This window comes from Rissa tridactyla, chromosome 8 (genome assembly GCF_028500815.1).
Source record: "Rissa tridactyla isolate bRisTri1 chromosome 8, bRisTri1.patW.cur.20221130, whole genome shotgun sequence".
NCBI lineage: Eukaryota > Metazoa > Chordata > Aves > Charadriiformes > Laridae > Rissa > Rissa tridactyla.
In genome coordinates this window covers 34,225,602-34,249,805 of record NC_071473.1, presented here as the reverse complement: position 1 = coordinate 34,249,805, position 24,204 = coordinate 34,225,602, and the positions used below count along the sequence as shown (strand labels likewise).

Below are 24,204 nucleotides of genomic sequence, written 5' to 3'. Positions count from 1 at the left end.
ATTACCATACAAAAAAAAAAAAGCTGATAGCCACAGTGAGAGCTGTGAAAAGTGCCTTTGCCTTGAAATCAAACAGAAGAAGTAATGAGGCTGTTCTTTTGTTTTCCCATGTTGCAGTCTACCAACTCTCTCATTTAATCAGCCTGAGAGAAATAATGCCACAAATTGGAAAAAAACCCCAACTGATCTAGAGTAAAGGAAGATGCTCTATTGCATGAAAGAGGGACAAATATGCTCTATGGAGGAGCTAACATGGCTACACATTTCAAAACCTTCAAGATTTTACCACTACATTTATAAAAAAGCATTAATTGAAAGAGATTTTCTTATGGAAGAGGGCACTCCTGCAATGAAGCTATTCCAATAGATAGCAACCGATGAAATGCAACAGAAGAGAAAGGAGTAATACTCAAACATAGATATGAAGAAGTACTACTGATATCTTCACAATATTTCTGGTTATTACCTCTGTTCAAACCTTGCTGCTCCTGTCTCCACAGGTACAACACTGCTACAGCCATTTCACCGAGCCTTAGAATGAAAGATGCAAAGTTTATAAAGAATCACAGAAACAGTGTTTTACCAAATGACATCAAAGTCAGTGTCAGAGGCTCCAGGGTGAGAAGAAAGTGCCAGCACTACAGTACACTGAGGCAAGGCAGACAAAGGGGGCAGAAGAAAACAGAGAGGACATTTCACTGACACCTCAGCAGAACAAACATGAAGCAAAATTTGTGTAACTCTTTGCTATTGTTCAGTTCAACTTTGTCTCTCAAGCGCTCTCTTTCATAGTTTTCTCCTGCTGCTAATGCTCACTTTGTTGCTTTCAGACTAACATTGCACCTCCATCACATCATTAGCTTCAGAACAGATCGGGATGGATGCAGCTCTTGCCTGATGCATACCTGCATTTTTAATTCTGCCCTGAGACTGTCACAGGACAGGCAAAGGCTCCAGACAGCCTGAAGACATCCATTGGAAATTTACATCTAAGATGGCAGATACATAAAGCTATGAATAAAATAACAAAATATTGAAGATATCTCTTCCAGGTATGGTAGTTCCTGTTGTTTCTCCCCAAAGGACTGCACTTCTACTTTCCTCACCCAGCTGCTCTCTGAACTCTCAGGAAGAGAGGGAACAGAAAGCCCAAGTCCTGCTGCAGTAACAAAAATTTGGCCTTACTGAGAGGCCCAAGCTGCACAGATATTTTTCACAAATACTAATACCTTCTCTAAAGGCAACATCACAGGCAAACACCACCAGCGTGTCCATTCAGAAAGCGGCAAATGTGACAATAACCTACTGTATGGCTCTATGATGGCATTTTTCACCAGCAGCTGTTTCACTTTGTAGGGCTGCTCCTGAACACAAGGTGTCTTTGGTCTTAAGTAAAGCTTTTCCATAATAGCAGCTCTGTCTTTGTTCCTTGTACCTTGGTCCTTGAACCACGGGAGCTGGTTCTGCCCAGTGAAAATGAGAATATTTCTTTCTTCCTTTGTGTTTCTTTTATTATTAATACTAAATACAGGTTTCATCTGCTAACACTTCTAAAGCAGCAGGAAAACTTTTGAAGCAGAATCCTACAGAAGTATAGAAAAGAATGCTGAAAAATTTTGGCAGAGGCACATTTTTGTTATTCATTGTTTCAACCTGTCGTCTCACAAAGGCATAGTTCAGCATGCTGAAGCCTATGGTGCTACCCAGCTCCCTTGTTTAGCTTGAGCTCCCCCTCCAACGGGCAGTTTGCTTTCCTTAGGAACAACTCGCAAAAGCTTGGCTCTATACTTGTGATAAGCTTGCCGTGGGGTTGCAGGTTAGATATCCTATAGTTTGCCCTAAACACCAAACAGTTAACCTTCCTGGAGTGGTCATTATGTTTCTTCAGAAACCCAAAGCTTCAGGCCAGAAAGCAGCCACAAGTGGTTTTTCTTCAGGATTATTTTGTTTCCAGTTCTTTAATTTCATGAACACCTGTCTGGACTAGATGTAGGGCAAAGACTGCACAGGAAGCCTTGCCATATTGAACTCATCACCAACAAACAAACGAGGTGGCCCACACTCCTAAAGCAGAGCTATTTTCCATTAAGGTCATGTTTTCCAAGCCACGTTTTCCAAAAGAGATCATTAGATCACCTTGTATGGTAACAGATTGGTTTGAATACTTGCATTAGGGTGTGTATTCTGTAATGAGGTCACTTTTGATATTAATCATAATGAGCTCTACAGCTGCAGAGTTTTTTTTTCTCCAGCCTTCAAACTATTTGTGACTTTTTTCTATATTGCCCCTGGTTTTTACATAGCCTTAATCAAATGCAAGTATCTGTAAAGATAGACACAGCACTTGTCCGCTACTCTACACAGGAAAAAACCCACCTTCAAAACCTACTCAGTCTGGAGTAGAAATTTAACTATATGGGATTTCTCCCTCAGTTCTTTAGACTTAGTTTACATTTGTCTCCCAAAACTTACACTGCTCAAGGAGTCATGCCCTGATTAGCAGGATCAAGTACTTTTCCCTTAGTGAAGGAAATTACAGAAAATACTGAAGAAAGGGAAAAAGAAAGAAAGAAAATAGACTATTACCCTGGTAAAATGATGACAGTGCATGGGAAGGATTGACATAAAAGAGCAAAAAAAAGGTAGCTTTCTTAGAATTTAAACAGTCACGAGAAAAGCTATTTTCGCTGCCATTTGGGAAAGGGACCTCTGAATTTAAAGAATACTGCAATAATCTAGTTATGTGATTTAAGATGAAATAGAAAGCTAAAGTATATGTTGTCACTTTTTTCTTTAATGAAATGCTACACTTAAACGTCTTCATTTGAAAATAATCTGTATGTGGGTTTTTTTAAAAATAGCATCAATTTGGTAGTTAGAAAAAAAAGGTTCACAGCGTGCTTATGGCTGACTGAATCTGGAGGTTAGCTAAAATGCTATCCCTGCTTGTAAGTCCAGCAATGCTGTTGAATGCAGTCTCCATAAGAACACTGATGCAACTCATTCCTTTAGTCTTTTTTGATTCCAAATGTTAAAGGAAAATTTGCTGGTGTATGGAAAGCTTTGTTAAAAGAAGAAGTTGAGAATTGCATCGTTTTATTTATTAAGAAAAGCATAGAATTCTGTTTCCTTACATATATAAAGAACCAAATAACTTGAGATGGTTTATTTCATCATAATCCCAGCCCTGCTTTGGCCTTCACACTTTTCCCTGTGTTGTTTCTCAGGATGTCACTGAAAGTGCCCTTGCCCTGCTATCTTTATCTCCTCGTGTCGTATTTTCCCAGCTTCGGTTTGCTGACTCTATGTTTTCACACACTTTTGTTTAGGGCAATGATTGTTCAGTTTTGGTGGAGGCCCGTATTACTGTAGCCACCTGATTCCACAAAGCAGCTCAATGGCTTTGTACAACTATCTTAAATTAAGGGTAACTTCAAAAGATTTAATCCAAACTATAACTTCACATACACCTCTCCAAGCAATTCTCACAAATAACCATATTTTTGCCTTAGGGCGTTATTTGGAGGCATCACGATTTTACCTTCAAAAGGCAGGTCCCACACGTGTTTCAGCATGGGCAAACCACAAACTGAGTGGCAGATTTAGTTAGGCCATAATAAACCAAACGTCTGTTTTCACCACCAGTATAACTGGCCACAATTCATCCAGCCTATTACTAACTCCTAGCTGCTCTTGCTTCCAGAAGCCCTGAGAAAATAGCAAAGGAACCTATTGCACATGAACAGCATGGCTGATCTGCACTACTGTATAATAAATCCAACGTTTTAATGAGATCAGACCCTCATCTAATAGATGGAAGCCAGCTGACCAGCCATTCCAGGAAGGGCAGCTTTAGGCCGTGCTCAGACAACTTGCTTGGCACAACACCAGAGCAACAGAGAACCTCGCCTGAATTGCTGACAGGATTTCCCACCATCTTCATTTACACCTCCTGAAAGATGGTTTGGTTGAGACGTTTTAAAGGACAATTGGCAACACATCCCTTGCATCTGTAAATTAGTTGAGCGTGACAGAAATTCATCATGAAGAAAAGTCACCATTAAACTAGCAGTGGACACATTTGAATCAGCTCTAAAAGTAAAGCACAGATGCCAAAAAACTCAGAGTCAGATCAGTTTTCTTAACCAAGAAGCAGTACCACAGAAGTTGAGCTAAGCTGAGCTTTCATCGCAACTTACCAAGAAGTATTTACAATGTGGAAATACAAAGAATATGGCTGTAGAACAAGGCATAAAGGACTTTTCTGAGCAGTAATTTCTCAGAGAAACTAATCTTAAATTGAGACAATTACTCTTTCTTAATTACTTTAAATTAAAATTATTTTCTGCGTAATGCTATTTAGGTCACCTGAGTATATTAAAACAGTCAAAGATTTACAGTCAGATGTAATTACATCAAGGGATTCCAAGGGATTTCCAGCTGTTCTCTGGAATTAATGCATAGCATAAGGATAGCTGACTGGAGTTTTGTACATGATAGCATTTTTTATACATGTTTGCTTTTAAAACATAGTCCATATAAAATACAGGCATTTCAGATTTAACTTGCATGCTATTTTACAAGGGAAGAAGCCCAGAAGTTCCAGTTATCTGGTGTTTGGACACTGAATTCTGAAACAGGTTATTGCTTTAATTCCAGACTAATAAGTTCCATAGCCAAAACGAGGGTCGGATGTAGTCTAATTTTTTATTTTAAAGTTTGTTCTTTTGCTTATGGCCCCAGTACTGAGCTTTACCAACTGCCTTCAGTTCCTTTAGCCATGATGGGAAGTGGCGATGTGCATCCTTTTGTGGGTTCCAGCCTAAGGATGACTTTATAGCAGAACAGGGTCTTACCCCTGGGTGGCCCTTGGTTTAGCTTTATTTTGGCAGTGATCCAGAATATTTTCCAGAATTGGTACAGGTGTGGTTGGAACAGTTTTCCTTCTCCATTTGCTGCACAAAGCTAGCAAAAGCACAGTTGCTGTGATTAGGATGAGAGATTACAACAAGGATATAGCGGCTTCTCCACTCTCCAAGATACGTGCACAGTGTTGATAAAATAAATCTTGCATATCTTGTATCTTCATGTTTCCTTGACAGCCCTCCCCATCCTTCTGATGCTGTCTCACAGTGGCACACTGTCTCTCACACTGCCTCCAAGATGGAGGAAGAAGCTCTCTGTAAGCCTCAGACTCTAGGAAACTTCTCTTACTTTTCCACAGGTCCTTGTAAGTGGCTAAAGTTGTTTTCAAAATGTTGATACATTTTCAGAATGTCAAGGTATTATTTTTTTTCCTTTTGAGGTCTTCGTTCCTTGTCTTTGCCAAATCCTGACCTCAAGAAAAATCTTTTCAGTAATGATGGTGAATTTTTTTATTTAGAAAAATAAAATATTGGTATGGGGATTTTAGATACATCATTGTACCACAGATGCCTAACAGCTCTTAGACTTGGGCAAAAATGAAATTCTGCCCTTCCTCTTAAAGCAATTTCTGTTGAAACTCAAACCCCATCAAATAAGGCAAGAAAAGTGTGGAGCATTACAAAATGTGGCCATAGGGCTTTTTATGTTATACGCATCGTGCTTGTCTCTTCCTTGTTACTGTCCCATCGTTCAAATATCCTCATAAGAGCTTCCAAGCTCGTATTAATTACCTGTCACCCAATGCAACAAACTATTCTTGTGAAGATCTTTCCTATGTTCTCATGTGTCCATTCTTCTTCTCAAGATAGCATATTTTAGGTGGTACTGCTAGTGGATGCCCACGGATTCAGAAAACAACTACCTTCTTCCAGTCTTTTCTGCCAAAAGGCAAACAGAGCCCTAAGTATCGTCACCACAAGAACAACAGCAACTGCATTGGAAACAAGGCAGGAGGTGGTCAAGTAACAGAGAGGGAAACACAGAGATTTTAGGTCCATTTCTGGGAGGAATGAGGCTGTAGCACCCACCACCACAGTTTGTTTCCCTCGCCACCCTCCGTGCGAGGAGCTGTCGCCTTCCCAAATGCCACACAGAATCTGTCATTTTATATTTAGCAGAGGCTGTGAAATCGCACTTCAGCAATAACGTATTTAATAGAAACACAATAAACTGGTAACTGAACAGGTGACAGGTTAGATGGACAACACTGGTCTCCATATTGCATTGTATTGTATCAAGTGCATTACCACAGGCAGAGGCCTTTGTCTAAACAGGCCTTATATAAAGAGCTTTCAAAACAAAATATCTGAACCAGATCTCCACAAAGCTGTATGCGTTTTTAACAGTTTCCTCAGACAGCATCATCCAGAAGTTTGCCAGGGCAGAGCTGAAGGAGGGTCTTGTATGGAGCACAGAGATTAGGTAACCTGCGGGAAAGGAAGCCGTTCCTGGTGGATGTGTGTGTGTGCGTGCGCGTGTGTAATGAGACACTTGTCAGTTCTTCACGAGCAAACCTTGTGTTCAGAGAGCTTACTTCAAAGAATTACTTCAAATGCTGAAAGAATTACAAAGATTTTATACAAACGAACTTGCAGTAAGTCTCGAAAAGAGCTGTCTAGGTGCCTGACTCATATTGAAATCTTTAAAGCACAACAACAGTTACGTACGTTGCCATATTTACCAGTTATCCCAGATTTCTGGATTTGGCTGGAGTCCTGGCCGGCAGCCGGAGGCAGGCAGCTGCCGTGAGGGGGAGCGGGGCTGAGGGGGTCGGGGGGGGCCGCGCTGCGGATGAGCAGGAGACTCCCCACCCCAGCGCCCGTCCCGCCGCCCCGGGGAAGCCGCCGGGGCTGCCTGTCGGTGCGCTGAGAGAGGCAAAGAGCTGCGCGGGGTCAGTAAGGGGCAACAGGAGAATGTATAAAGGGGGGACCGGGCCTTGCGAAGGGGCGCGGCGGGCGGCTCGGCTCACCTCCCCGACGTGAGGTGGCCTGAGGGGACGCGGGTCTTCCCGCCCGCCTGCCGCGGGACGGGCCCGCGGGCGCCCCCAAGCGGCGGGGCGGATGGCCGCGGGCTGCGCGGGGGCCCTCGCCCGGCCGCGGCCCCTCAGCGCGGCACGGCGGCAGCGCTGGCGCTGCCCACCGTCCCCCGGCGCCGCGGCAGCTGCGGGCAGGGCGGGGCGGCAGCGGCGGGGCCGGCGGCGGTGGCCGGGCGCGGGGCGGCGGCGGGGCCCTCGCCGCGGGGCAGGACGGAGCGTGCCGCCCGACGGAACTCCTCGCTGCGCCATGTGTAGAGCAAGGGGTTGAGGGCCGAGAGGGAGCAGAGCAGCAGCCAGCTGGCGGCCTGCAGCGCCGGCGGCGCCGGGCGCAGGAAGAAGCCCAGAAGGCTGACCCACACCAGGGGCTGGGTGCCCAGGAGGAAGACGCAGCAGAGCAGGAGGACGGAGACGCTGCTGAGGCGGCGCTGGGCCCGGCGCGGCGGCGGCGGGGCGGCGGGGAAGGGCAGCTGGTGGAGGAGGTGGAAGTTGAGGACGCTGACCCGCTTGGCGCTGCCCCGCACCCGCCGCACGATGCCGAGGTAGCAGTGGAGCAGCAGCGCGGTCTGGCCCAGCACGGCCAGGGCCAGGAGCAGGGCGGTGTAGCGAGAGCCGCCGTCCGTCTGCCGCGGGGGCGACTGCTGGGCAGAGCCCGGCGTCCAGAGCCCGGGCAGCAGCGGGACCAGGAGCAGGGCGAGGGCCCAGGAGAGACCGATCATGCAGCCCGTGTGCCTCCGCTGGTAGAGGGCCTGGTACACGCTGGGCAGCTTGGTGATGAGCACGTACCTGTTGAAGGCCACCAGCAGGTGAGAGGCCAGGGAGACGGTGAGGCCGAGGCCGAGCAGCCCCCCTCGGAGCAGCCGGTACTCCGCCGAGCGCAGGGAGGAGGAGTTGGGAGGCAGCAGCCCCAGCACAGCCTCCTGGGGCATCCACAGGGCGCACACGCTGAGGTCCGCCGCACAGCCGTTCACAATGAAGGCATTGCTGGTTGTCTGCAGCTTCTTGAAGGAGAAGACTAAGTAGATGACCATCACATTGGATAAAGTCCCTGAGATAGCTAAGACCGCGTAGAGCAGCGACAGGAAGATGCGGGTCCCGGAGGAGTCCTCCCAGAGCAGCAGCAGAGGCGAGCTAGCACTCCAGGAAGAGGCGTTGGGCATCTCGCTGAATGCAGCTCAGTTTTGACTTCTCCCTGTAAATCCCATCCTTGTCCGGGTCAGAAGATCCTGCTGTAGGAGTCTCCCACCAAGCACAAGGGAGGACGTGCAGCTGAGAGACTCTAAGGCAGGTTTCAGTCATACAAGCTGCAAGGTCCAGGAAACGCAGTTGTCAGTAACAATGCAGAGAATGGCAATGTCCAAGGCAGGTAGGTGGCAAGAGATCCCACAGACTGTAGCTAGCGAAGGTGGGTCCATAGGGAGCAGATAGCTGTTGGCAGACCAGAGCGCAACTGAGGATTCTGTAGCTGTGAAAATGCCAAAAGCAGCAGCACCTTGCAATCAGCAGCAGAAACGGCAGCAACTGATACAAAGCTTTGCAGTTTCTCCTGTGCCACAGTACGTACACTGTATATCATTCCAGGAAGATTCAGCCCTTCCACTCTTCATGAATTATTCAGCAGATTTTCAACTTGTTAAATCCAGAAGAAGAAAAAAAAAAAAACCCAAACCCTATCGTGCTCCAGGAATACTGCAACTACAGTCTGACTCTCTTCTCTTTGCCTTACCAGGTTCCTGCTTCTCACTCATTTACACAACTTTCATTTGCAGCAAGCTTTCAAACCAGTATCAGTCACTTCTGTCTGAAATACAATCCATTTACTGTAGAAACTCCTCTGCTAGGTACTCAAACTGATTTTTTTTTCTGATCTTATTTTTGTTAAGAGAAAGCGTGCTATGCTTCTGCAATCTTGAAGTTAATTTTAGAACTGGTCTATAATAACAATATACTTTCCAAATTAAATTTTTCAAACATGATAGATACACAGATCCCTGGTAAGACAGTACTTCATATTTGAGGAAGCTGGTCTTCAATCTACATATTCTATGTTTCTTCATAAAAGTCAGCCTGTTTCAGCCTGCAGGAAATCCTGCATCACCAACCTGCTGGAGGTGAATATTGGTGTCAGTAAGTACACAGATAAAACAGAATCAGCATAGTGTTTGAAATGGTCTCGCACCAAAATTAATTCAGAGTTTCCGCAGAGGTGAATGACAGGTTCTTAGGCAGACTAAAAGCTGGTTGAAGATTAAGACTTAACACTCCCTTCCCAAATGGAGAAGAGTTAGTGGGATTCTCCCAGGAACTCTACAGTGCTTTACTCAATCAGGGACAAAATGTTAACTCTCCTTACCTGGAAAAGATTTAATAAGGAACTGAGAAAAAGAACTTATATTTCCTCTCAAAAGCTTTCCAGAAAAGGAATGCTGATTAATTTTGTGGTGACTTTAGGAGAAAAACTGCTTTTAAAGGTTGGTTATATGTGGGCTATAGAAGTAAGCAATCTCAGCTTGTAAGGTATGGCTTGTATATTGATCAGACACCTTTATACAGTGTTCTTAGATACTGTTAAACTCGCGATGCTAACAAATGACAATACCAAAACAATATATTAGGATGTAATTACAGTTACAATATAAATTGTTTAAGATAATTAAGTTAATTTGTGTGGCTCAATGGATTATTTTGTTGCAACATAGCACATCTTTTATTTGACAGAAGGGATGATGTTTGCAAATGACAGGACTATTGATCCAAATGTGGATTTGTTACAAATATGATTATCTGTGTTCTTTTTTAATTAATTAGATTGCTCATGTACTTAAGGTTAAAGGCATACCTGAGTGATTTACTTGATCAGGCCCTTAATTACCATATTTTTTGCCTGCTGCACTTTACAGTGTAGATCTAATCAAGTGTCAAACCTTTTGAGGCCTTTCATTGTTTAGCTGTCAGTAGAGAACAGTTATTATAGAAACTAAAATCCTCCTCTTTCTGCAGTACTGTAATTGAAAAATATTCTCTAAATCTGTTACAAGAAATATCTCCCTCACCAAAAAACTTCATAAAGAATACTTTAAAGAGATGATTAACAGTTTCATAAGGCATTAGCCCCAGAATCACAGGCCCAGTAGAGACCTCTAGATCTATTTAATCCATCCTTACATGTTTATCAAACCGCTTTTTAAAGATCTCATGTGCTACAGCTTGTTCTTCCAAAACAAGGATATATATTTCTATATGAAGCAACAGAAATGGTGAAGTTCAAGGATAAATGAACAGAGAATATAAAACAAGTTTCAGAGTATTTCTTAAAAACTACAAGATTCTAAAGACCTCCCTGGTCTTTTCACTGTCCCCAGATTTGTTGTTGTTAAGAAACTGTTACTGAATACTGGCTACATTTATCATTCATTTTTAAGAACAATAAGTTGTACATTAGCTGGCATTTACTGTATTTCATATAATAAATCAAAATTAAGTCTAGAAAAAGGCTAAGGGAGAGGCTGATGCCTCCCGTACTAGAAACTTTTTGATTAGCTGTTCTTCCTTTATATTTACTCCACACATCCAAATCAACATCCCTTAATTTTCTGAATCTAGTGGCAGAAGGCTTTTATTGTGTTTCTAGATTAGACTGGCACTAGAATTTGGGAAACTTCTAAAGCATCCACTCTACTCCTGGCTTTGCCATTCCTTTACAGTGGCTGTGTAACGGTTACATACTGTCCTCACATTGTCTATTGCAGTACAGACTAATCTGACAGGAATATCAAGCACCGTGGATAAAAAATCATGCAACAGAACAAATTTGCTGAAAATCAGCAGCCGAGTTAGACAATGTTAGAACCATTTGTGACTAGTTTTTAATTGAAGGAAGGCTAAAAAGCTAAATGAAAGCATGATCTTTTAGGTTCTTATGCACAAAGACCCTGCTGTTAATGAGATTAAGAAACCTGTTGCACATGCAAAAAAGTACAAGGAGGTTAGCTAGGAAGATCAGTTATAAAAGGTACCTGTCATACTAATGTCTTTTTGCAACGTCATCTTATTTATAAATACATTACGTGCTTTAGAAGTGAAGAGCTATTCTTCAGTTGGAGATCTAATCATATTAGTTTACATCAAAAGATCCAAGAAAGAAAAGCCAAGAACAAGGAAGCTGGTTGATACAAGTGTTTTATTATCAATTAGCTGTATGTATATGCGTATATGTATATATATCTACATTTCAAAATTACAGAATATTTTATTAAGGAAAGCTATTTATAACAAAGTACATGACAAAATTCTTTATAAGAGGTAGAATTACCTTACCATTAATCTATAATTCATATACAGTATATTGTATATATATGCACACACATATGCTACTTCATGTGTGTATATGTTACATATACACAGTTATGAAAAAAGTACAGTATTGCATGTAAATTTTATTCAGTGATTTATATAGCTGCTCTCAGTATTGCTTATTAACACTTTCAGTACAACTTTCCGTAGCAATTTGTGATCCAATCTTCTAAAAAAATAGTGTGGCACTTTATCTTAAATTGTAAAGCAAATACAGGGCATTCACAGGTCTTCAGGAACAAAGACTGACAATTCAACCAAATTTTATTTTCAAGTTTCCGTAGATATCGGAAAAACTCATAGGTAACAAATCTGTTTTGTTTTTGTCTTCTAAATTAGCGTCAAATTAAGTCCTCACAGCTGCTTACATTTTTTGCGGAGTTCTGGAAATTTTACACGTGATCTCTAGTACTTCACTGTAATACCACTTCACTCCAAGTCTCATTCCTAACCACACCTGATTAAACTATACATTAAAGAGCATCCTTACTACTGACAAAAACATTCTGTGATACAGGAGGTTACCTTAGCTGTATGCTTAACAATAGTTTTCAAATTAAAAAGTTTATGAAGCATTCAATTGGTAAGTAAAATTTTAATATATTTCCAACATTTACTTTAGTATGTTTTGCTAATGAAACTGTACACATGCTGCCAAATATAGGTTAAAAACATATAAGTATGCAGCACTGCCAAATTCATTGTACATACACATTCTTAAACGATCTGCCTTCATTTTTGCAGTATATATTGCATAGCAAAATTTAACATTCTACATTGAAAAAAGTTAAAACATTCCTTTAAGACAAGTTGAAAGAAAGCCTTAATTGTACAACTGAATTATCGGATAAATTACTTTATCTTTGCAATGGAAGATGTAAGTTACATACATCTCAACAAATATTTTCCTTTTTTTTTATTTTCATAGCGTTTCCGTATGAAACATTAGCAGCTAAAAGTGGAAAGCAGACTATGCATCAAGAGATTTCAGTTGATAGTGTGGTAACTAATCTCTCACTAGTTAGACTTCCATTAAGTTACCAGAAGACCAATTAGTGAAAAAGTAATTACATTAGGCTTTTAGCAATAATGATGGACCCATAAAACAAGAAAAACATCTTGTTCATAAAAAAATTTTCATCTTTAATAAACACGTAAAAATTCTTTAAAATACACATTTTTGTAGCAAAGTGAACAGTACTAAATTAAAATATACTCTAATCTTTACATAATTTTTATATATATTGCTTACCAAAATATTCTCTTAATACATCTTTTAACACTGTACACAAGTTAATAAATGTCTTAATGAAACTCATTAGAAATATACTCAAGCTGTCTCAGCATTAAAAATTTAAATCTGTATATAACATGGGGCAAAATAATTTCCATAATTCAACATCAGTGCATCTGCAGTAGTCATTAACAAGAGATTTCTGCCTGTTAAGAAGTCTCCTCTTGATGTTAAGGTTTTCATATGTCTTGTATTGAAGATTCCTCCTCTGAGTGAGCAGCTTCCTTCCTTAAGTTCTCCTCCTTCATGAAGGACTTCAATTTTAAGATCTGAACAGGTTTCACCAAAGCAGCAAGGCTTTAGTACTGAACATGCTCAGATTGAAGGGACTGTGCAGAGAAGAAAAACTGATTAATCCCTGGGGAGGTTATACTTGTATATAATATGCATTTTGCACTTAAAGATAAGTTAGAGGAAGGACAGGAAGAAGAAAAATAAATAGAGAGTTGGATCTGAATCTCTACATAGGTAAAATCGAATAAAATAGAAGAAATTAAAAAAACTGGATACAGTAAAGTCCATCAACTTTCCTGTATCAACACTTACTTTTCCAAACCAAATTCTAGAGATTAGTGAAGAGAGCGTGTTCGGTTTGGGGTTTTTTTGGTAACAAGAAAATGTTCTGAGTTACAAACACCACCTTAAAACAATACCTTAAAAATGTGTTGGAAAAACATACAATTGCAGTTACTATAATTGAATTGTTTCCATTTATCCTGAATGAGAATCAAAGTGCTACTGTAAAAAATACAGCATACTTTAGACGTTGATTCAGGTAATGACACAGGAAACATATATGGTGTAGCTAATTACTAAGAAAAAAGCTACAGCAATACAATTATGCACATGAATAAGTTTATGTATGATTACTAAAACCAGATGAAAATGAAGCACTGCAAATAGTTCATCTGGATTAGCAAGCAGTCAGTATAATTAAGAGGAAAGCAGAACCTGGTCTAGTCTATTTATTTACATTTCTGGTTCTATGGAAGTCTACGGGTTTATTATGAAGTAATTAATCCATTTAGACAGCATCCAAACATTTTTTTACCTCCTATACAGATGTAATGTACAGGAAGTCATCCTGATGAATAAAAAGTCTTAACTGAGAGCGCTCTTCGCTGTACTAGTATGGTTATAAACAAATAGCAAATAAAAAAGCCAAACCATATTTTAAAACTGCATGAATTCATCACAATTAGAGAGAACTACCGGAGAACAACGTGGATCCCAAGAAAGCTCAGAACCTTGGAATCTTCTCTTCCATTTTCCCACTATTCCTAACTACTCACTATAGAAATGCTCTTTGGCATCCACAGTGAAACCTATTAGTAGAAGTGCATAAAAGATCTATAAATCTTTAGAGCTGTAACTAATATCACAAACCCACTTTTTGTCTACGTCTTAAGTCTCAGTGTGTATTTCCAAAGTTGTCTTTTAAATGCATTTTCGCATCCTGAAGATCTGAGACCATCTGGATACTCTTGCCAAGGTTAAAAAAGAAGTGCTGTCAGCGTATAAAGATTTGAATGCCACTGACTAAAAACAGTCTGGTTTTAGTAGTGAACAGATTCAACATAAAAGGTATCATTTAATAGAATATACTGTAAAACTAAACAGATGTAACAAGTATTTTTTCATTATGGGCTCAGAATCACCATGGAATAAACAATCAGAGAAGCTTATTTTTCCTCACTCCATTCTCTAATAATCATTCTGGATTATTAGCTTTGGTGAGAGCATTTGTCAAGCTATTTATTACATGTGTAAGAGTGAGGCAGAAGGATAGTCCTTCATTAACGAGCACTTGAAACTTCTGCTCTCTTAATGAATCTCAAAGCTTTGTCTTTTTCAGAAGTGTATTTTAACAATTAGAAAGATGGTTACACTTAACTAGAGCAGAATTTGAAATGGCTTCTTCAAAACTGAATTCCAAGTAAAGTTGATTATCAAACATAAAAAAAGTGCATGAAATTTAATTATATACTCTCATATGTGGTAAGTATAATAGATTACTTTAAGCTTGGACAGATGAAAGATGACCAGAAAGCACCAAACGCTTTTGTTGATCTTGGGAACAGCATTAGTTGACAAAGAACTACAAACAGCAGCCCTTTACTTAGCAGACAGTAGTAACCAGGAATTGTACATCATAATTAAAATAAATAAACAAGCAAACCGTAAATTAGAGATTCTGAAGTTAAAATTGTTAGGAATCCAAGTTACAAAAATACAGGAAAAAAAATTAATGGCAACATATACAAAAGAACAAACATCCATGCTGCACAGATTGCTTGGAAACACGATAACATGTTTTGCTAATTTTCATTACAGATGGGTCAGCAGGGTTTATTTTCTTTATTTTCAAATTAAGAAATATGTTTTTCCAGTATGTTCCCACCCTCACCATAGCTCTGCTTCACATAGCAATGATTTCTTCCTAACATTTCAAAGCCTTTTCTGAATACAGGGAACAATTAAATCTAAGCAGCAATTTTTCCAGATTAAGATTAATTGCTGTGACTTCCCATAAAGTTCCTATTACTAAAAACATGGTAATAGCCATAACAACTGAACTGTTGTAAAGTTTACAGACTAATTTTTGAGTTTGAAAAATTAAATTTTAGCTGGGGAGGGTTGAGGTTTGGTGTGGGTTTTTTTGGTTTTTTTTTTTTTTTTTTTGCTTTTGCAGTTATTTGTGCCCTAAAATCTCTTCACATTGTCCAAAGTGATTGACTGTAATATTTCAAAGCCTGTAATTGTGATTTACTGTGGTGGTTTTTTTTTTTAATCTTTTGAAGAGTTTTCTATTTTAAAATTTACATTCCTACCTCCCATTTGTAGTGACTCAAAGTATGGCCTATGATTCTGAAAGCTTTATTAAAAACAAAAAGCCCCAATCCACCTTTACAAGTTATATGCTGGTATTTAACAAAATCTTATTTAAAATAGAGGTAAAAATAGAAGGAAAAAACCCAAAGAAAACTGACTGCTGAATTGCAATGATGTGAGCATGAAATCAGTTAATTGAGTAGAATTCTCAATGTGTACTCCTACAGTGGTCCCATGCAGTGTCAAGCATGGCATTTTATACCCAGGTATCAGACATTTAAACAAAGAACTAAGATAGCTTCGCTACTGTTAATAACATCTAGTGAAGTTCATGCTGAAGCAACTGCTTAGATCACTATCATCTTTCTTCTTCAATAGGACTTGTATAAAGCCTCCTGGAAAAGAAAATAAGGCACAGATCCATCGAGGCACTAGAACCCCATTGACGTGCATTCAACTTCAGGACCAAGTCAGCTGTGAGTTAACTTTTAAGAGGGAACAACCCTATAGCATTTAGGGATATTTCTTAGGACTTGAACATGTGCTTTTTCCAGATAACTGAAAAAAGTAATTTAAGTTTTTTGAATTGTGCATCAGCTCTCCCAAAACGTTGTTGTAAGAGGAGGATTGCAGCAGGCAAGAATTACTGTGAATACACAAGATCCACTAAAATAAATCAGCATATAGAAAATGCATACGCACTTGAAGAGATCCTTTGAGTCCACTAAATTTACAGATCAGTAAGATGCACTAGTGTTTGTCTCTCTTTTGCAAAGGCTGTCCTATATTCATTAATGGTAAGTTCTTATTAAGAAGAACTATTCTACAAGCATAAAGATCATGTATATGAATTTTAAAATACTGCTACACTTCTCAATTTTTTGAAATTTTTCCATCTTGCCAGTTTCCATGACAGCTATAGAAGCAAAAGGTGACTCATCTTAAGACTACCCAGTTACATATTCTTCAATAAAAATACATTTTAAAGAGTGATATTTGGATTTATAACTACTGTAAGAACAAAGTAAAAATCTTATTGTGATACCTTCAATGTGATTATACTCGATAAGAATATTTCTGAAAATTATAATTGCAAAAGATTCTGTTTAATCAAAACATCAAATGTGTAAAATTTGCAAATAAAATATTTATTCTATTTGGCTAGAATGGCAAGTTGTCTATTCCATGAAAATCAAGCTTTTCTTCTAGTTCATCAGCATGAACATGATAAAAAGGAAGTGGATGATAAGCTTACATTGATGAAGGACAAAAAACAGGGAAAAATATACGGGCTGATAACAACAGGAAGTCACAGTCATGGTTATTTTGGGTTTGTTTTGAATTGAATGTGGGACAATAGTATAAATAAATGATTTTTTAGATGTTTCATTACAAAACAGAAAAAAAAAAAAAAGAGTATTGAATAACTCTCTTCCATACCGGGCAAAAAAAAAAAAAAAAAGATGTACTTGCATTGCATAAAAATGAAGTTCCCAATCTCCTCACTAGTGAGATAAAAGAACATTAATTAGAACTGAAAATTTTCTGTCCTAACCATGTTAAAATGCTCCTGCACCACTCATGTTGATAGTTAACAAACGTAGAAAGTGAAATAAGAGTGATACGGTGATTTTCTAAAATAGAGTACCTATGCGATTACAGATGGTTAGCTTGGTACCTAACTCGGGTTAAGTGAGATTCTGCTAACAAAAAGAGGAGGAACGTAATTCCTATCATTTGAGTTCTTATAAGTTAAATGAATAAATGTAAAGACCAGTATATGTAATAGACTTCTGTCACTATCTGATGTGCTCCAATTAGAAAAAAGCACAATGTAATATAAACACTAATTGCAACAAGACTAAGATTGGTCTGACAAGACTTGTAAGTAATTTCAGTATCTAAAGCAGTGAAGTAGCTTGATGCTACTCCATATTTTGCTCATCAGCTTAAGACCACTGATGAATATCACCAAAAGCAAACCAGCTGGACGTTAGTGGTTGAAGTGGTAAGATAAAAAGTCATTGGTTAACTGGCTTCTAAGAACATGGTCCTTAGTTTTTAACATGTTATATTTTCATTCAACCTTTTAAGTTGTTTGAGGAAATGTGCTGATTGTTTCTGTAATGGTTTGTATTATCATTTGGTACTCTTGTAACTTTTGGCCTATTGTGAACAATGTCACCTTATTTTCATGACTGAGTCACATTACAGTTATAAAGGCATTTCTCCCCTTAGGGCTCTGCATGTAGGTTTACATATTTATGCACAATATGCAGCTGTAACTAGAATATGGAAAAAACCTAAGAATTGCTGCTGGCAGCATATCCTTTACAGAGGGTACAATCGAAAAGAACGGGAATGGATTGACCTAAAGAATTATTGTTCAAATACATTAAATATGAGACAATATTGAAGGTAAGAAATGAAAAAAAAAAATCAGACACTTTACCACTTAGTTATTCAGATGAGTGATTCCTCTCTACCATTGTTGGTGTATTAACTTTGGTTCCAGTATACTCAACTGGAGCCCCTGTCAGTCCTGCTGAGGACTGAACTTCTGTGAGCATGTTGGATAAAAGACTGGGAACACGTAAAAAGGCTGACTTTCCAGAACCATCAGAATTCATGAAAAAATGAAAGTCTCGTAGATGTGCCTCAAATCAAACATCCTCAGCTTGCTATACAGCTCATCTCTACACCTGGAGGAATTAAACCAAATTAGTTACTTAAACTAAGCCAGTTCTCTTGTTCTAGAACTGGTTTCATCATAAGAAAACTGGGATGGTTTCTATATCCCACTTGAGAAAAATCTCAATTATATATAGTTTACCTCAATCCCATGTAGCAGGTAAACACACAGCCAAATTAAAGAGGTAAAACTTCAAAAAACTGAAAGGATGTGGCAATATTCAAGAAGCCTCTTGCAAATAAGTTACTGCTGATGTTTAAAGTATAGTTTAAACTCAAATTTAAACTCAATGGAGAACACTCAACGATCATGGAATATTAACATTTATTTCCAGGTAAGTTGTAGTGGGTAAGAAGCTAAATGTACTTTCAAACAGTCAGAAAGCATCAAGTATTTTTTGAAGAGCTGCTTTAGGTCAAGCACATCCCAGCACAGTTACTCTACTCCTTTTCCAGTTGAAGCATCCATTGAATTTATGAGAATACAGAATCAAATTCCTTCAACTAACTCAATTTTCAATGTACTTTGTATGCTAGTTAGGTTTCAGTCACATATACAATTTAATTCCACAATGGAACAATGAGAATTTATTTCCTACTGTCATCTGTCCTCAAGAAAGTGCAGTTCATACTCCCAAGCTATAAACGTGTGGCTTTTGAACTGTATGTGGTACAACCTGGTCTAGTGGGAGGTGTCCCTGCCTATGGCAGGGGGGTTGGAACTAGATGATCTTTAAGGTCCCTTCCAACCCTGACAATTCTATGACATACTAGCTGTTAAGGAGAGGCTAGATGCCCCACTTCTTGAGGAAACAGAGAACACAATGCATGAATCATCTTCTGGCTGACATCCTCGTTACATGCAATGTGGGTACTAGCTGTTTTCAGACAGGGGACTCGCCACACTCAAAGAGACAGTAGCACTTATAGCACTAAAACTTTCTTTATGCTGAAACAATTTACCAGTGGAAGGCAACAGAAAAGAAAGGTGTCATGTTCTGCAGTTTATTTTATACAAAGCTAATTTTATTTCTAGCAACTATAAAAATAAATATCTGAAGTGTGAGTACTACTAAACAGAGGCTTACAAGTTCAATTAATTGTAGGCAATATATTCTATTAAGAACACTGCGCTAATTTTTATAATTAGTAGGATAGCAAATCTTGTTTTTATAGTAGTAGTATATATAGTTGGTTTTTTTCCCTAAAATAGCTGAAGTTATTTCTGATTTCATAACTGCAGTTTCTCTAGTCTCTCTTCTCTGCATATAGAATCACTTTCAAGTTAAATTAATTTATCTGTGCATCCTCTTTATACAGACTCTTTCATACAGAAAAAGGGCACAAAATAAGCCCAAGGCAGCAAAGTTGCTGAGGAATAACAACTAAAATGTTGAGACCATCGGAAATATCTTGCTCTAAAATACTTTTCACATCTGGTGTTAGAAAAGGACTAGGTTTCAAGTCAAATGGACTCATCTTTCAAATGAGACCTATTTTTAAGACTATTGTACCTTCCATTTGCTATGATACACACAAAGGCTTCATTAATTCTGTTAGTGCATGAACATTAAGATGCATAATAAACTTATAAACTATGTTATGGATAATTTGAAATAAAAAAAACCTAAAGGGTAAGGTGGTCCATAAAAAAAGGTATCAGAAAAGGTGTTAATTCAAGTTCAGGAGTAATTTATTTTCATGAACCCTCCATGATCTAGATGCTTGAAAGGAAAAAAAAAAAGCAGCTGAGATGAGAATTACTTAAAAAGGTAAGAGACAAAGGTGCTGTTCAGAAACATTAAAGGAAGTCAGAGAATCATGCTGGGTTAAGATTTTTTTTGCAACAGCTTTGCTTGCAGAAGCAAGGAAGATAAGCATTGGTCAGATGCCTGAAAGTGCTGTTGTGACTATGAACTTACAGGAATTGACTGATTCTGGTATCATGCTGGAGGAGTTGTAAGGCCCATAAAGGAAGTTTGATGCGTACTCATCTGTCACGGCGCTGTGAAAACTGGTTTGGCTGCTCAGGTTGTTGCCACTACTGCTGTTTCTGTTGTATAAGTTGTTGTTCAGTTCATGGTTATTTCTGTGAGGCAGCTGCAAGCTGCCATTCAAGTGGCTGGAGATTTGGCTTACAGAAAAACCTGTCCTAGAGGACAATGATGTCATTTTGCTCTCATCATCATCTGAAGCAGCATACAGGTTCCCTAGAGAACTGGCTAGTCTGGAGTTTATGGAAACGCTGAATAGAAAACACATGCGGGGAAAAAAAAAATACACACAAGGTATGTACAGATATATACAAAAAATAACAGACAATTCAGAAGACATTAGGTGAATAATGTAGACCATTGTGAAATAATTTGTGTTTGCACACAGGTTCATATTCTAGCTCTCAAATAATGAAAACCAGAATTCTTTGTCAGGAGTTCACAAACTTGGTTTATTCAAAGCATTACCATGGCCAGCTTTCACCTCTGTCAAACCATATGCACGTGTAGGAGATTGTGTTAAAAGCTTTAGGCAGTGGCTGATATACATTGAAGTACTTTGTGTACATGTAGCAGTTTAAGAACTCCTCTTCTGTTTCTTGAAATCAGTAACATGATACAGAAGTCTTCAAGTAATCAAGAAGTAATATGATAAAATTTGAGAATAAAAATAGGGTGTCCTGAAATATCTCTTTAAATTAGTTATTTTCTTCAAGTAAATATTTATGCCCAGAAGTTATTAAAAATGCATCAATCAGTCTAAGTTTCATTTAACATCCATAATTACTTAGTACAGTAGTAATAATGGAATTGAATTGCAATAAATCAAGAGTTCATAAAAATCATATTCATTAGCACTTGGTATTCTTCTGAGATTAATCGTATATAGACTTGTGGGAATACTTGCAAAACTTCTATAAACTCAGATGAGTTTAAAAAAAACCCAAACCAACCTGAGCACTGTAGTACTGTTTCTGACTTGATACAATTCCACCAAAACTCTCATACCACTAGTATGGGTTTGGGGTTTTGTTTGTTTTTTGAATCTGCCAGCAACTACAGTTTGGCTAGTGGAACAGCAAATCACTTTGTAAGTAAATTTAAGCCTTACATCCAAGAACAGCAAGCACTTCATAGACTGTGTATGTGTTGAAAACCACTGTAGTACATAGTAAGTATTTGTACCAAAATGAGAAGAAAAAAAAACCCAACCTTTTAAGATAAGAGCCTGAGGATGTGGCAATTCTGCTTATTCTTTCTGCAGATGGTGAGTTAACTGCCATCACTTTGGAGGCCTTCAGAGGAGACATGGATCCTTCTGTGCTGCCTGAAGTATTCAGTCTAAAAGGAGTGCAGAGTTTTAGTGAGAAGCAAGACTTTTATAATTGAAATATACATCTCAGAAACACATACAGTCTTTCAATACATACACGTATTTTAAAAAGTGGGAATTCTCAAGTCTGAGTACTGAGAACTCAACGGGAAAAACTCAATAGTTTGCCTGTTTTCAAATATCTGTTCAAAAATCTTTTCAAATATCCCGCTCCCAAGTTTTTCCCCTGCTGTACCATATTAGCAAGTTACAGGCTACTTTTTTCCTTGATAATTTGTGAAGACTAAGTGTCCATTTTGTATCAAATTTATTGTAAATTTGATTATAAATTTTAAATTTTGTAAGTTTGACAAAGAATACTTTTTGCACTTATAAAGCAAGTATGAGTAGGAAAAACCAACACTGTAGCTTTCATGAGAACATCATCATAGTTTCCAAATGACAGCAAGAACATTTTTACCAAGTTGCACAAAACATACAGTTCTTTCTAGGGTGGGAATCTTAATGACCAAGTTCTTCATATTTTGGTAGTGAGCTGTAAGTATGGTACACTGGACTACTCAAAAATGTTAGCATTATAGCTGTTCATATTAATTTATTAAAAATGAATAAATGAATGGCCTCACAGTAGTATGAAATTCTCTCCATCCTTAGACCAGAGGACATAATCATGATCAGCTCTTAAAGGATGAAAGACCTTGAGTACAAGCTACAGGCACAGAAGGAATGACATTAAGCAGAAATATTCCACACCAAGAAAGGGTAAACAGACATGCCCAAGGTTAGCCACCTGGAGTAATCCATCTCAAACACCCAGGTTGTCACAAAACTGAAGATAATGTGTTCTTTGCAATATTAATACTTTATAATGACAGATATTTTATCTTTCATGTTGTATTTTAGATGCAATGGGGTAAAGGATGCAATGGTTACAAAACCAAAAGACTCAATTCTGCCGTTCCTATAACTCTTAAAATTAAGTCAATTTTGATGCTGTGTTTTTATTTTCTTTTGAGGGGGTACTGTCAGTACTGATGTGAGATTAATACAGATCAGAAATGGAATAAACATTTAGAAAATGAGAAGAAACGACTGGCTTTGTTGGCTCCACAGAAAGTTCTGAATAAAGCATGTAGTAAAGTGTACAGTGAGGACCCAGTATTAAAATATGAAAGGTACTAAAACTCTGTATTTATCTGGTACCTCTTCCAAAAAAAAAAAAAAAAAAAAAAAAAAAGAGCACTGATTGTATCCACTAAGCAATACCTCTAGTTCATCTGCTAAAACACACAGGACAAAAATTGTGATACGCAGGCAATATGTGGCCAATTTAGACTTTTGAGACAAGTATTTAATTTTACAGAGATAAAGTGGTTATGCCTTAACTAGTCATCCTTCATTGCATAAGAGTTAACTAGTCATCCTTCATTGCATAATAGCACAGATATTAGAAAATGTCACTGAGGAAGTGACTTGTATGTGCTAATTATTTATTAAGAAGAATTCAAGGTATCCCTGAAGTAGAGCTGTAACCCTCTGTCCCTTAGATTTATTTTTTCCCCCTGTTTGAAGGTGTTTAGAAATGTTTTTCAGAAGTCTGAAATTGCTAATCAATTGATGTGATAAGTATAATTCAAAACACTGAAAATTTAAGACCCAAGTGTTATACATTTAGAACTATAATTTTAAAGTTAATACCTGAAAGGCTGTGATATTGACCTGGTGTGCAGTTTCGTGTCTTGCAGCCTAAAGAAACCAAAGCAGTAATCTTTATCAAAGGATTAAAAGCCTTTCCCCTCCCCCAAAGCATACTTGCGTGTCTCACACAGGCTTTAAAGCACAAGACTAACAAGAGTTAAGAGTTATTGACAATCATTATTTTAATTAACAGTTAACAGAGGACTACTTCAGGTTTATTTTCAAACTTTACATTTTTACTGGTTCTGAAAAATTCAAAATTTATATAAGGAGTGCAGAAGAGTAATTATAGAAAGATAACTAAGTTAATTGAATACTATTTTTTGAGACATAAGTTTTAAAGTGCTAGTTAGATATAAATTCGAAGGTTTTGAAATATTTTTTTACTTTGTCTTTTACTGCTACATAATCAGTAGGCATCCTGAACAGGGAGACAGAGGAAAAAAAAAAGAAGAAATTAATAAACCAAATCTGCAACTGATAGATATATACTTACAGAAATTTCCAGCACAGAAGGTGGTACAACTAGTTCCACTGGCTTAAACAAGGTCATTTACTTGCCATAAAGATCTGATACCACAGACTGAATTTCTAATTGCAAATTACATCAGAATTAATTACCTCAGAGCTCCAGTTGTAGCAGAACATAGCCGTCTCCGACTTTTTAAGGCATTAAGCTTATCTCCCTGCGTCATGCCATTCTGAGTTTCCACACCTGCTTTGTCTTCCAAATCGTTCTGGGAAACACAAAGTATGCAAGCAAGGAACTATATCAAATCCTTAGGAGTAGTGTAGTTTCAAAGTTTGAACATCTAATTCACAAGGATTATAATTAAAAGGCTAATCTAGAGTCTTCTGCATACATGGGGCACTAGTCTTGTCTTTGCACGGTTCCAGCGAATTAAATGTGTTACTGTATAACACACATTCACAGAGGCCTTTTGCAGAATCTGATCTCAGAGTCAGTTCAAGATGCTTGAGTCTAACACCAGTATTTATTTACTTCAAAGCTGTCTGGTTTTATAGAACTTAAACTCCAACTCCTTCCTCC

General features: G+C 38.3%; 2 protein-coding genes across 5 annotated transcripts in view; both read right to left on the bottom strand.

Moving 5' to 3' along the window:
- Window positions 1–7,029: 7,029 nt before the first annotated feature.
- On the bottom strand, window positions 7,030–8,118 carry GPR88 (G protein-coupled receptor 88). The gene has a single exon (XM_054212883.1). The coding sequence runs from the start codon at window positions 8,116–8,118 to the stop codon at window positions 7,030–7,032; it is 1,089 nt and encodes a 362-aa protein (XP_054068858.1).
- A 3,543-nt stretch (window positions 8,119–11,661) lies between these two features.
- CDC14A (cell division cycle 14A) overlaps window positions 11,662–24,204 on the bottom strand; it is a 63,575-nt gene continuing 51,032 nt past the window's right edge. For all 4 annotated transcript variants that reach the window (XM_054210602.1, XM_054210599.1, XM_054210600.1 and 1 more), the window contains 5 exons: window positions 23,775–23,890; window positions 23,154–23,201; window positions 21,335–21,463; window positions 20,051–20,373; window positions 11,662–12,934 (listed from right to left, as the gene is read on the bottom strand). In XM_054210602.1, coding sequence (XP_054066577.1) covers window positions 12,921–12,934; window positions 20,051–20,373; window positions 21,335–21,463; window positions 23,154–23,201; window positions 23,775–23,890 — 630 coding nt within the window. In that variant the 3' untranslated portion in view covers window positions 11,662–12,920. The remainder of the gene's footprint in view (window positions 12,935–20,050; window positions 20,374–21,334; window positions 21,464–23,153; window positions 23,202–23,774; window positions 23,891–24,204) is intronic.

Coding starts and splice junctions, on each gene's coding strand:
- GPR88 (XM_054212883.1), bottom strand. CDS start 8,118: ATGCCCAACGCCTCTTCCTGGAGTGCTAGCTCGCCTCTGCTGCTGCTC.